We start from the raw sequence: 13,671 nt of genomic DNA on the forward strand, positions 1-13,671 counted from the left end.
TGTTCTTCGGTTTAACTGAGACTGGCAAGTACGTCCAGATTTTCAGTAACCAAAGATATGCCGCCGGACCTGAGATTAGGCCATGAAGCCTAACCAGGTCTTGAGATTAAGCCATGAAGCCTAGGAATCTGTGGCTAAGGGTGAGATCACGGTGGGAAGACTTTAGAAATTGGAGGAAAAGCAACAGGGCTTGCGAGTTTATCTTTGGAAGGAACATGGTGGTTTGGTTATCGCTCTTCTTTGGATGCTGGTATTTATAGGATTGATCTCACACCGTGCGGTAAGCAGTTGAGACGCTTTCAACGCCATCAATAAGAGAATCAATGCGGTTAAATGCGATTATCTCGGAAATGGAAGATATTGAAAACGCGTGGGAAGCAGGACGGTCTCCAAGAAAGCAACCGCCCAAAATGGGATTATCTTTTCAACGGTCTTGCTGTTCATTAATTGGCAAACCTTAAATGATATTTGGGCCGAACAAAGCGGGCTGAATATTGTATCTATTAAACATATCCTTATACAAAGTAAGATGGGCCTAAAACAGGAGGCCTAAAGTTTTCGACCCGCATGGGTCAAGCGAAGCAAGTGCTCATCCAGACGAAAGCTAGCGTCGGCAGCAGCGTGCTCTGCTTGTCGAACTGCTTCGCGCGCTTGAGCCAGGTTCTGAGACATCGCTTCTAGCGCCGTTAAGGGCTGTTCTATCTGAGGCTCCTCTTGCGCCAGTTGGGCCGTGACCGTCACTAATTGGGCCTGGGCTTCGATTAGTTGGGCTTGGAGGTCCTGAATGTGGGTCCGAAGGTGATTCTGTGAGATCCTTAGATCCCTGACACGAATCGCTTGATCGCCTAGAGAGTCGCGAGATACTTCTGCTTGTTGTGCAAGGCCGCGATAGTGAGCCTGAACGTGCCTGGCCTGTGCGGCCGCGGTCGTCCTATCATTGATCCGTGCAGGAAGATTTTGCAAGAGCTTATATATCTCAACAAATTTGTCTTCAGTGATGGCACATTCGCGACGAAGTACCATCAGATACTCTTGAGCTCTGGCAGCTGCGCCCGGCAGTAAAATGTCAGGACCCAGGAGTCGTTGCAGATTGTCCCTCGCTTCATCTGCGACCCTCGGAGGAGCCACTTCGAGTACGCGAACAAGTCTTTCCAGCCTATTAGGAGGCTCAGGAGGAGGAATTTCAGCGATGATATCGGCATCACCGGCAGCAGCAGCAGGGCCTACTTGAGGTTCGACGGTCGGGGCCGCAACCTGTTCGGATAATGCATCCATATCAACACCTATTTCTGGAGTCTGGGGGGCAGGTTCTCGATTCACCATGCCTTCATCAGCGGGCTCAGCAGGGTCTGCGAAAGCGACCTCCTCAGCAGGGACATCACTCTGCAATGAGGGAAGACGGTCAGGTGTACAAAGAAGGACAAGAACTGAGGCATCAATTTTCAATTAAGAATACCTCTGCGACAGAATCCTCGCCTGAGACATTTACTGGCGCGGATTCCTGAGCTTCCTCATCAGGATTGTGATCAGGTGATGCGAGCGCCGGTGGTTGTGTAGCGATCAAATCCTCATGTGGTGTGTCCGGAAGGAGCGCATTCTCTTCCGTTTCATCGGAGCTATCCGCTATGATTTGCACAGGAATAGGGGCTGAGCCACCATCAGTGCTGACAGGAGGTGGAAGATTTTCAGGGCCCACGGGTGTTGGCGCTCGCGAAGCAGTTGTTCCTTGAATGGCAGCCGAAGAACCTTCCCCAACGTATGTAGATGGTCTGCGACGAACCTGTAAAGGAGAAGGGTATGAGATATGGGCAGAGACAGGGATAATTTCTAACATAGGCTCTTTGCCTCTTACCAGCCGGTCAACCATCGGTTCATCTCCTTCCCAGGGGTCAGCATGAGTATCTGAGCGACTACGCTTGCGGGCTATAGCAGCCACGACCTGGGAGAAGCAAGAGGTTAGCATTCAAATCACAAAGTTGGTCCTGAAGACAAAGGGTTCTTACGGTTTGTAGATCGTCGTCATCAGAAGAGGAAGAAGAACCCTCAGCTGTAGCTTCAGCAAGTACTGCCTTCTGTTTTCCAGTTTGTCCAGCGGCCGGTGAAGCATGGTTCGTGCGGCGGCCAGGGCGCGGCGCATTCCCCTAATACAAACAAGAATGAATAAAGGAACAATGAAGGAGTTTGCAGAGATTAGAGTTGCAGTACTTACTTCTGGAGGTGGTTCACGAATTACGATGCCAGCCTGGGCCGGGCGAGGAGCTCGCGTAGGTCTGACCACTTGGAGGGGTCGAGGCCTGTTGGCGTCTTCAGAAAAGCGAGCGAGCAATTCAATATCAGCGGGGTATGGTTTCCTGAGCTCGCCAAAGAGAGTAGCGAAGAGTTCGTCATCTGGTTGAGTCCAGCAGTTGACAGAGACTTCTCTCCACCAAATCCCATACCCTTCTTCGGTTCCGTCGACAGCCTCTAGGTTTTGGGCCCAATCGGGAAGGTCGACCAGCACGAGCATACTTTGTGCCGGTGGGGGCCCGGAAGGTGGACCGAATCTTCGCCAGGAAGTGTTATAATTCCAGGCATCATACAGAGGGACTGGTACCAATTGGACAAGGCCAAATTGGCGGGCGAAATGATTAGGAGCGTAGAGCTCATAGCTGAGTTCCTCGGCAGCAATCCGGATGTCTGAACAGGAGATGGCGCGGTGGAACGCCAGGCGAGCGCGGTCAGGATAACGAGGATCGCCAGGGAGGAAGCCATATTAAAGCACAGAAGGGAATCTTCTCCCCAGAATTAAATCACAGTATGGCATGTCGTCTAGCAAGTACAGATAAGAAAAGCATTCAGAATAAGGGGGAGAGGAGTACTTGTCCTCGCGACAAAACCATCGACCTACCAATTGATCGACCGGCGGGGATTGCAGGATATCTTCACGGCGGAAGAATGGGAAGTAGGTCTGGATCCAGAAGTCCAAGATCCAGAAGGGTCCGGAAATGTTGATCTCAAAGGGATGCATCGTCGCTTGGTATAGCATGCGATAAATGGCGCCCAAGACTGGTTGTCCGAGCCCGATGTTGCGGCCATTGTAGAGGGCCGTTGCTAAATAGGTCCAGGTGCCAGTGGGTTTGCAAGAGGAGGTGCAAAATATGAATTTACAGAGCCAATATTCGAGGAAAGCGATTCCTCCGGTCGCATTGTGTTCCCGACTGTAATATGCCAGCCATCTTGGGTATGAACCGCTATGAGCGCTGCGGCCCTGTTGAGCCATGGTCAAAGTAAAGTCGATAGAGTCAAATTGACCATGCACATACGGCTCGCCATCGATGGGAAGGCCAGTGATGGCGAGAATGTCCAACAGGGTAATGCTCATTTGACCAAATCTGAAATCAAATGTGTTGGTGGCGGTATTCCAGAAACAGAGGAAAGCAGCGAGTGGCGAACGATTACCACCGCGAGGAAGATGGAAGCACAGATCAATAGCGTGGGTGATACCTGCAGCATTCCAGCGACCTAGATCTCGCGCCCGCGCCTCGCGATACCAAGAAGTTTCTTGTGCACTGATGGAGGATGGCCAATTCCCTATCTTGGCTCGATGGTTTTGGACACCCCAACCGCTAAAGTCTCCGGGAGTCCTTCGGAGGACTAGAATGGGCCGTCGGACAGGAAGACCGTACATAGCGATGGCATCATCTGGGATAACACCTTGCGGTGCTGGGCCTAATCCGGTGTGGTGATCGAAAAAACGAAGGAGTAGGGGTCGGTGAATAGTGGTCTCTAGATGAATGCGAGCACCGATACTGGTGCCCCAGGTCCGAGCAGCCGTTTCGTTCAATTCTTCTTCCTGATCGATGATGATTTTCTTAGGGGGAGCCATTTCTGATTTTGCAAAGAAGATGGAGCAGAGATGGGTTTTTCTGGGTTTAGAGTTTGACGGAGTGTCTGGTGGGACAGGGTTGCGGCTGTACGTTTAAATAAAGAACTTTGTGAGGGAAACGATGCGACAGAAAGCGTTTCACAAATGAAGGGACGCGACCCTCATTAATAGCATCGTTTCAAGCGACCGACGCGTCTTTCTAAGTCCCCTTCAATCAGTTGCATTTTAGCAGGCCTGATTTCGGGGCCTGGGGGGCAATGTTTGAGCCCAAAACATAGTTTGGCAAAATCCTTTAGTGGGTCTGAGCCAGTGGGCCGATACTTGCGGCCCAAAAATGGAACTACATGGACTTGGGTTGTGACGCTGCTCATCCCGTGTTTCGGAAGGAGATATCGGCTTTAATTGTATGAAGATATGAGCGCTCGCGAAGGCGTGAAGATATATTTGCAATTAATACGTGCGGGTCCTACTGTTCGCATCCAGCGATCACATCTAGGACTCTAAGAGGCAATTAATCTTGACCTATATTCTAAGCGATAACAGAGTCAATCTTTTATTACTTACGATAATATCAAAACTATTAAGAGTTTTGATTTGCAAGGCCAATAACTGTGGCCTAAAATATAGTATTCCATTCCTATTTGGAAAGTGAATCTGCAGTAGCCTATATATAGAGGCTAAAAACGATACAGAGAAAGAGCCCTCGAAAATCAATCAATCCCAGCGATTACAAAGCCTCCCCGGAGCAAACCCTCAACCTTGTTGAAACCTGGTGACCGCCCGCCAGTCCTAGTCTCCTCGCGAGCCGACTGTCAGCCTCACCAGATCAACCCGGCGACCGTACTTCCAGTCCTAGTCTCCCCAGGAGCCGACTGCGAGCACAACCGCCACTGTTACTTCCAGCGAAGCAAGGGTAACGCCCTCGCAACCCAGCGAAGCTAAAGTCACGCTTTAGCAAACCCGTGCTTCTCTCAACTTCCCAGTGATTGCTCTGCTTAGTTTACAACACTAAGTATCGATTCGGTGAACGCAAAGAGACCACAACTAAAGCCCTTACCCGCGTAAGGCAAGAAGTCCTTTTCCTAAAGGCAAGAAAAGAACCCTGTGACGAGGTTGGTGCTCTCCTCGTCCACAGCGCTTGAAGAAGAAGTCAGGTCACGGGACTACCCCAAAGACTGCACCCCGCGGTGCTGGCACGCCTGCGCAACCACTCGCTCAAAAGAGACTGTTTGCACACCAGCTGGTTTTTGGAGCCAAACATTTTCCAGTGATTGGAGTAGTCCCGTGACCTGACTTCTAAAGGATTTTGGCACATTTTGGCACTAGAGGATTTTTCCCAGAGCCTAACGAGAGCCTCCGTGGTCCAAAAACCTTTAACTGATAACCAGCTGGTGTGCAAACAGTCTCTTTTGAGCGAGTGGTTGCGCAGGCGTGCCAGCACCGCGGGGTGCAGTCTTTGGGGTAGTCCCGTGACCTGACTTCTTCTTCAAGCGCTGTGGACGAGGAGAGCACCAACCTCGTCACAGGGTTCTTTTCTTGCCTTTAGGAAAAGGACTTCTTGCCTTACGCGGGTAAGGGCTTTAGTTGTGGTCTCTTTGCGTTCACCGAATCGATACTTAGTGTTGTAAACTAAGCAGAGCAATCACTGGGAAGTTGAGAGAAGCACGGGTTTGCTAAAGCGTGACTTTAGCTTCGCTGGGTTGCGAGGGCGTTACCCTTGCTTCGCTGGAAGTAACAGTGGCGGTTGTGCTCGCAGTCGGCTCCTGGGGAGACTGGGACTGGAAGTACGGTCGCCGGGTTGATCTGGTGAGGCTGACAGTCGGCTCGCGAGGAGACTAGGACTGGCGGGCGGTCACCAGGTTTCAACAAGGTTGAGGGTTTGCTCCGGGGAGGCTTTGTAATCGCTGGGATTGATTGATTTTCGAGGGCTCTTTCTCTGTATCGTTTTTAGCCTCTATATATAGGCTACTGCAGATTCACTTTCCAAATAGGAATGGAATACTATATTTTAGGCCACAGTTATTGGCCTTGAATCAAATCAAAACTCTTAATAGTTTTGATATTATCGTAAGTAATAAAAGATTGACTCTGTTATCGCTTAGAATATAGGTCAAGATTAATTGCCTCTTAGAGTCCTAGATGTGATCGCTGGATGCGAGCAGTAGGACCCGCACGTATTAATTGCAAATATATCTTCACGCCTTCGTGAGCGCTCATATCTTCATACAATTAAAGCCGATATCTCCTTCCGAAACACGGGATGAGCAGCGTCACAACCCAAGTCCATGTAGTTCCATTTTTGGGCCGCAAGTATCGGCCCACTGACTCAGACCCACTAAAGGATTTTGCCAAACTATGTTTTGGGCTCAAACAAGGTTACCATCTGAATTCCGAATAACATAACCAATAATAGCATTTCCAATTCTAACAAATCCATCGAAATTCAATTTAACCTGTTCAGTGTTAGGAGGTTGCCATTTAATAGGAAAATATTTTGAAACTCCTAAATATTTTGAAACTTTAGGAGTAGTAGTCTTAAGATTAGCTTGCATGTAACTTGAGCCAAACAAAATAGCTTGACATAAGGTGTTATGGGGTGTAGTAATTATATTCTGGAATACTAACTTATCAGTGAATTTGGTCATATTTTTTTTTAGTAATTAGTCTACACGTCTATCGTTCTCCAAAAAATTTGAAAATATTAGCCTCACTTTGCAGTTGTCTTTTAAACGCTACAAGGCGCGTTTAACAGATGAATTTGATACCATCCTACTTTTATCACCGCTGCGTATTTATCCCCGATAGAAGGCTTCTATCTTCATATCAGTACAGAAGCTAAGCCTACAACTCACATAATCGAGAGCTAGAGATACAGAGAAAGGGAGATCATAAACATGGAAGAAATACGTAAGGCTGCTTTAGCTTACTACAATAACTTGCCAAAGGATCTACAGAAGCTGGCATCTGCAAAATTCAAAGAAATTGATTCAAGTGGTGATGGCACAATAAGCATCGAGGAATTCAAGAAGAGTATGGGAAGCTCTTTCCACAACAACTCTGTGATCATGGAGAGAAGCTTCAAGGAGCTGGACAACAACGGAGACCGCAAGTTGGATTTCAACGAGTACATCACTCTTTACTATCTTGTAGAGAGCGGTAGGGTGCTGATTTATTGTGCGGGCAATGGATGTAAGGCCGCACCTTTTCTCAAGGGACTCTATTTCACTTGCGTCGACTGCTTCCACCATAACAAAAATGGAACTTTCGATCTCTGCACCTCTTGCTACCACAATGCAGACTTTGTTCATGAACACACAAACTTTGTGGATAACCATGTGTTACTTCGTTCCAAGGCTGCTTGTTGTGAATCCACATCTGAGGTAACAATCATAGGTCATCTCTGATCTTAGGAAATTTCCTATCAAAACTACCGAAAGTTTTGATAGGAAATTTCCTCTAAGATAGGGTATATGATCGAAGACTCTCTCTTTTAAATACTAGTTTGATAACATAACAAATTAGACTATAGACTCCATCCATATTATTGAGTCAATCATGATCCTATACTTTTGCATATATATATATCAATTGGAAACGTTAGCTGACCATCTTCATTTTTATACCTACGAGCTAGGTGTAAATAGTAATCCGCTCCGTTTTTCTTTTGGGAAAGAATATGATTCCTGATTTATAATACTACATATTTGAGTAATCATAACGGTGAAGTTATTTGAATGTGTAGCCATGCTCTCCTGGGTCTGATTCTGAGTCCAATCAAGTCAGTCGAACTGGATCAAAGGGAGTGCCAGTTAATCGATCTGGATCAAAGAGGGTGAGTTTGTTCTCTCAACAAGCAGTCGATTTCATCGATCCACATTTCAGTTCTTGTTGTCAACAACCACGTTAAAAGAGAGCTATACAAAATTTCTTTATACTAATTACATTTTTCTATGAAAGTAGGGTTTTTATCGCAGATGAGATCTGAATTTTTTTGGACTGAACATAATGATACGTAGACTTTCAGAGTGATAAAAAAGATACCTGAATTTTCAAAATTACATCAATAAAGTGTTTCTATCTATTTTCCGTTATTCCTCCATTAATTTTAGTAACGCATCAATGATGGGACTCAATGCAAAGGGGCATAAATGACTTTTTGCCTCAAAGAAGACCCAAAAAGGCTTATAACCACTCCATCACTTTCTGCTCGATTTCTCTTTCAGTCAATCCCAAAAGAGAGCTGAGAGATTCCCACTTTGGGTGTTTTCCAAACAATAAAAATTATTTAAGAAAACATGATGTTGGAATGTTGGATATTAGTATTATTTATAAGGAGACAATAATTGGAGATAAAGTTTGAGTGGCATGTGTTTGTCCTTGTTAGATGAGGCTATGACATTCATTTTAATGGTGAATTTGAGTGAAATTTTGATTTACCCCTGCATTTAACGGATGAATAACAGAAAATAGACTAAAGCACTTTATTGATATGATTTTGGAAGTCCAGGTACTTGATGTGATTATATTTTAAATTATACATTTTTTCGTTACTAACCCGGTAACTGGGTTAATATGCTCACCATCTGATACACTGTAATAGCTAATCGGGTAATTGTTCTTTATTAATTGAATTTGTTGATAACTATTTCTGCAGAGGGCACTACTTGGAGCAATCAAATCTGGAGCGAGTGTTACACGTGCAGTAGGAAATATGGCTTCTGATGTTGCTTCTTGCAGCATCATGTGATTGATCTACAACTATTTGTGACAGTTTCATCGTATTTCAATACGTACGCATGATGCATCTTGGTTTGAATTAAAGCGTGGAGAGAATAAGGATCGTTGTTAATCCATGTTGGTAATGAGATTTATTTTTAGGGTGTTATTATCATTTTATCTTTGCTAGGGTTTTAATACATAAAGCCTTTGTATTACAATAACCTATCTTGCTATGAGTGCGTCCCACTACAAAGCTTTTATCTAGAGGACTAATAAACTATTACTACCTGGTGTTCCAAATTATTGTATCGGTTAATTTTTGTTCTGTTGACAAACAAATGGCTAGGAACTACCATGCATGTGTATAGATTGTTAACGTATTTACTTCTTTGTCAGTGGATACCTAAGTTCAGATTAACCCGGATGGATGCCTTTGATATTATTGTTGCTTTTCAAGGTGCATATCATGGATTATAATAAAGAAAAACATACTCAGCAAAATTAATTAGTGGATAGCTTTAGCCGAAGTATTAGGATGGGCGGCATCATACAATACCCAAAAATACAAAAATTGTTTAAAAACAAGAGAATTTAGGAGAATATTTGGATATTTTCATTAATAATAGGGAACTCTTTATATATATGATTATATCTTCAATATCTTGCAGTATAGGGAATCTTAATTAAACATTGATTTGGAAATCTAGAATATTCTACCATATTTACTATATACTAAAGCGCCTGCACTATTCATTTTACTGTTCATCTTGGGGGTGGGAAATGGCGTTTTTGCCCTTCTGTTTCTCTCATTTACGGGATGCCATCCTCTATAAGTCAACTGTGTAGATTTTGTTCGTGGTTTCTAGAGAAAGCAGAGTCGAAACAGAGAGAGAGAGAGAGAGAGAGAGCGAAAGAGATCAGAGAGACTGATGATTCCGTTTTGTATTGAAAAGGAAGAAGATCTGCGTCTTGGAGCTCTGCCGTCTAAATCAACCCAAAGGTTTTTGATTTGTGTCTTTGGTTTATAGTTTTGACTGGGGCTTTTTGCTGTGGTTGGTTTTGAATTGAATTGGGTTTCCATTTTGTAGAGGTATTGTTCGGTTTTGCTGTGAGGAGGAAGAGGACCTGCGTTTTGAGCCAAGGAGAAGATGAGGGATTTGGGTATAGGGTTGTGATCGATACTTAGTTTTTGGGGTAAGTTCAGGTAATTTCGATTTTGATTGAAATATTGAAATTCTGGTTTTGATTTTGATATTGAGAGTTGTTATAAAATTTCTGTGCTGTGTTCAACCATAAGCATAGAATTGATTAAAAGATTTGAGCTTCACTTGAATCTTTTTCCCTTGTGATTTTCTCATGTTATAGAACCTCTGTTTCAGAGAGAATAGGTAGGATCAGAGTATAAACTGAAAATGATTGAATAGGAATTGAGCTTAAGAGGAGTATTTGATTTTCTAATTCTGGGTATTGATTGCAGAGATTAGTTCAGCACCAACCAACTCAGTATCTGACATCTGAAAAGTTAAGCATTTGGAAAATCAAGTTCAAGCTTTTAATTTGGGCGGGCATCATGTAGTAATGGACACCTGTACGGAAGATGCAGTAAGATATTCTATATATATATATTAAAGGAGATCGCCTGATCTACTGAAAGTCCAAAGTCACGGTAGCAAGACAACGGGAAACAACCTCTTCCTCCTTGATCTACAAAGTATGAGGTGCGTAGTTCCTTTTTGTTAATCTTTCGTGTGTGTTTGCGATTATCACCGAATTCAATTTCTATTGTAACCAGTTTGCTTCAAAAATCTGCTTCCTTAACTAATCTGGGAAATTCACTACTTAGGTTTTTGGAGTATGAATCACGGTGGATTTGCCGTAGAACTTATGGGTCTGTCTCCTCGAGCAACAGAGAGGGATGTCTATGATTCTTCATTTTTTCTCCTTCTCTTGCTCAATTGAGAGCATTGAAATGGTCAGGTATAGATGAGCAATTTGTGCGAGAGCTCATAATTTTACCTTATTTTTTTATTTCCGGTAAATCATATTTTTGTTGTTTGGTTTGAAAAATTACAGATCCAGTGAATGTGCATGTACTGCCTATGTGACGTCCAAGGATCCGTACTCTCATGAGACTGCTTGCTTGCTCAGTGCGAGTCTTTCCTCAACTCTTTGCCCTTTATTAACAAATGTTAATGTCACTGGGGAAGCCAAAGTTATTTTGTCATTGCTTTAATGCATGTTGCTATGTTTTAATACTTCAAACTGTTTTAGTAGCTGATAATTTGGAGGAAAGGGAAAGCAGATATGTAGTGATTAATATGTTTGCTTTGGTCAGCTTCAAATGCTGAATGAGAAATAATTATAGTTATCACAAATTGATTGTAAGTCTACCATTGGTCATTTTTATGGCATAAGAAAAGATGTTGCTTTCATTGGATATTTGTCTAAATAAAACTAAATTGTAACTCCCAGAAATATTAAACCAGAAATTGTTGAAGGACTTACTAAGATGTTTGATGAAATTAATGAATTAGTAAAACAATTTCGAACAATAAAAGTTAAATTTGAAAATCATTCACTACCTTTATTTAACATGAGCGTACTTGATTGTCCACCTACTGACAACAAACAATATGAAAGACCAACATCCGAAGAAATTGGTGGTTTAATCGTTGGTGATATTGGACAACATGACTCGAATAGAGATATAATTATTGAATCAAATGATAGACACTTACAACGAATCTCTAAAATACACCCAAAGTATATGTCATTACAATATCCAATACTTTTTCCATATGGTGAAGTAGATTTGATGAACTAAGCCTCACCTTGGCTAATAATGGCTGATATGTTCGCATCAGTTGAATGGGATATTGGGTAGTGGTTGCTGCACATAACATGTTATGGTAGTAGATATCAGCATAACTATGTTTTTCATTCTACCTCTATGGGTTTCTTTCATTTTGTTCGAAATTTTTGTTGTCTTTAATTGGACAAATGTAGTTTGAATCCATAAGAACAGTGATGGTTGGAAATGTGGCTATTGGCAGTGAGCATCCCATAACGATTCAAAGGATGTATCAGGCTGCATGTCACAATGGTTTACAATTGCTTTAGCCTACTTTTTGTATCTTCTGTTAATGATTATGTCTGGGATTTTGGTTTACTTCTTAATGTCATACTAAATGGTCAATTATCGTACTAAGCTATTAAAATCTGATTTGAGTATCTCCTAGGCTACAGTACATAATACAAATGGAAAACAAGAAAAAGATAATATGTAACTTATACTCTGCAAGTACAATTTTCGGATCACTTAATTTTACATATTCCTCGCTTCATTTAAAGATCGTATTCATCTTTGTTAATCAAACCATACTCACGAACGAAATCTGCAACTAAGTAATCATCGCGTAAAAATTCTACCCGCAGCAAGGCGCGGGAAACATTTCTAGTTACAACTAGAACAAGTAATCATATTTGGGCAAGGCACACATAATTCGGGTTTTCTTTGACATTCCCCTTTGTATTGTCCAAACATTGGTGCTTCTCACTGTTGTGTTTTAGATGATTACTCGCAAGCGCACGATTGATTACGTGCAAGCAAGAGGTCGTTCCAACAAAGATTAAAATTCGAATTGATTCTAACTCAAATAACCAATTGAACAAAGAAATAAACAAATATTTGGGAAGATTGTGATGATTGAAACTATAACTAAATTGCTAAGAATAGATACAAAAGAGTTAAGAGGAGGGTTTTTCAGAAGGTTGAAAACTATGAGAATTGAATGCTAAGACTTTGAATCCACCACCTTGTACTTCTACTCTATTGCTAGCTGAAAACCATTGAATTCCATCGATCTCATGCTAAAGATTCTCGTACATAAGGCTTATTGATCCTGGACATATGTCAAAGTTCTTCTAACTTATTAATTCTAACTTATTGATCTCGTATAGAACTCAAGTAGCCAATTAAACTATAGTATTTGCTTCACTTAATGATCAGGTTCAAGCAGGAAACATGTTCAACTCCATTTAGCACAAAAAGAACTAGGAAATCATGCAAACAAGAATATCAACTTTGATCAAGCACTTGTATTCTTAATTCACAACTCTTTAATTACAAGATTGAATTATCTTTTGGCACCTTAGAAAACATCTTCTCTTTGATCAAGCCTCATGTTCCCCAACCAAATAATTAGTAAAAGATACCTAGGTCTTATTGGTCCCGAGCAAAGATTTTGAATAAAAGTTATATTGAAACGGTTACTAAGATTTTAACATAGCAATCTAGAAATTTAATAGCAAACCAACTAAACAAATAGAATATTCATACTAAAGGCTTCATCTCAGCCCTAGATTAGGAATTTAGCAAAATGAAATGATAAAAATAACTAAGAAAAACATAGTGAACGAGGAATGAGGATGGAAGTGACTCGTCTTGCTCTTATTGCGTCTCTAATCTACTTTCCAAGCCCCTTCTTCTGTATCTCATGTTTTTGACCCTTTTATCTGAGAGAAAGTCCTACCCAACATAGCTTTCTTGGCTCTTAAGTCTCTTTATCCAACTTGGAATAGGATTGCACTTTAATTGGAGAGAAATTTTCAAGATTTTTTTGGTATAGAAGGAAACTCCTAATTATATGTCATCCACATTCTATTTTGTTTCCATCGAAGTGCTAAGATCAACGGGCTTGGGCCTCACAAGTTGGATTTCCGAAAAGATATGCAAAACTCTGACGAATCTGCCTTCCCAAACTAGGTTCACTTAAATTATCATAACTACTCTGAAAGAATGCGAATGCACTTCCATAAAACTCCTTAGAAAGCTAACATACGCATCTTTCCAATGATATATGTCCCGTCTGCTAATTCCTTGTGAGAAGGTACAATTTAATCCTCAAATTTGCTGCTCAGCAGAGGCAATTCTGGAAGCTTAGGATAACAAGCACGCTTTCAATCCCATGTTCGACTTTAGGGTCCAAATCCTTCTTTTCTCCAACTTAACCTACAAAACACACAAATAAAGTAAATTACTCAAAAATAAAAGAACTAAGCCTAGAATCCTACATTTAAGGGTATAA

At 42.0% G+C, this 13,671-nt stretch overlaps 1 protein-coding gene and 1 long non-coding RNA gene across 3 annotated transcripts; both read left to right on the forward strand.

The window, feature by feature from the left end:
• Positions 1 to 6,643: 6,643 nt before the first annotated feature.
• On the forward strand, positions 6,644 to 8,884 carry LOC112200070. The gene is made up of 3 exons (XM_024341077.2): positions 6,644 to 7,245; positions 7,608 to 7,697; positions 8,520 to 8,884. The coding sequence occupies exons 1-3, from the start codon at positions 6,760 to 6,762 to the stop codon at positions 8,610 to 8,612; spliced, it is 669 nt and encodes a 222-aa protein (XP_024196845.2). The 5' UTR covers positions 6,644 to 6,759; the 3' UTR covers positions 8,613 to 8,884.
• Positions 8,885 to 9,422: 538 nt separating this feature from the next.
• On the forward strand, positions 9,423 to 11,021 carry LOC112195759. Of its 2 annotated transcripts, none has more exons than XR_002934757.2 (5): positions 9,423 to 9,584; positions 9,673 to 9,788; positions 10,062 to 10,302; positions 10,428 to 10,561; positions 10,658 to 11,021. It is a non-coding gene; the product is annotated as an uncharacterized LOC112195759 (long non-coding RNA). The 2 variants fall into 2 exon arrangements; XR_002934756.2 differs by having other exon boundaries at positions 9,673 to 9,778.
• Positions 11,022 to 13,671: the final 2,650 nt, after the last annotated feature.

Source organism: Rosa chinensis, chromosome 4 (assembly GCF_002994745.2).
Source record: "Rosa chinensis cultivar Old Blush chromosome 4, RchiOBHm-V2, whole genome shotgun sequence".
Taxonomy (NCBI): Eukaryota; Viridiplantae; Streptophyta; class Magnoliopsida; order Rosales; family Rosaceae; genus Rosa; species Rosa chinensis.

What these genes read in the sequence shown, in the direction of transcription:
- LOC112200070 (XM_024341077.2), top strand. Translation starts at nt 6,760, where the DNA reads ATGGAAGAAATACGTAAGGCTGCTTTAGCTTACTACAATAACTTGCCA. An exon ending in GTTGTGAATCCACATCTGAG is followed by an intron (nt 7,246 to 7,607) that starts GTAACAATCATA and finishes TTGAATGTGTAG; the next exon opens with CCATGCTCTCCTGGGTCTGA. An exon ending in ATCGATCTGGATCAAAGAGG is followed by an intron (nt 7,698 to 8,519) that starts GTGAGTTTGTTC and finishes CTATTTCTGCAG; the next exon opens with AGGGCACTACTTGGAGCAAT.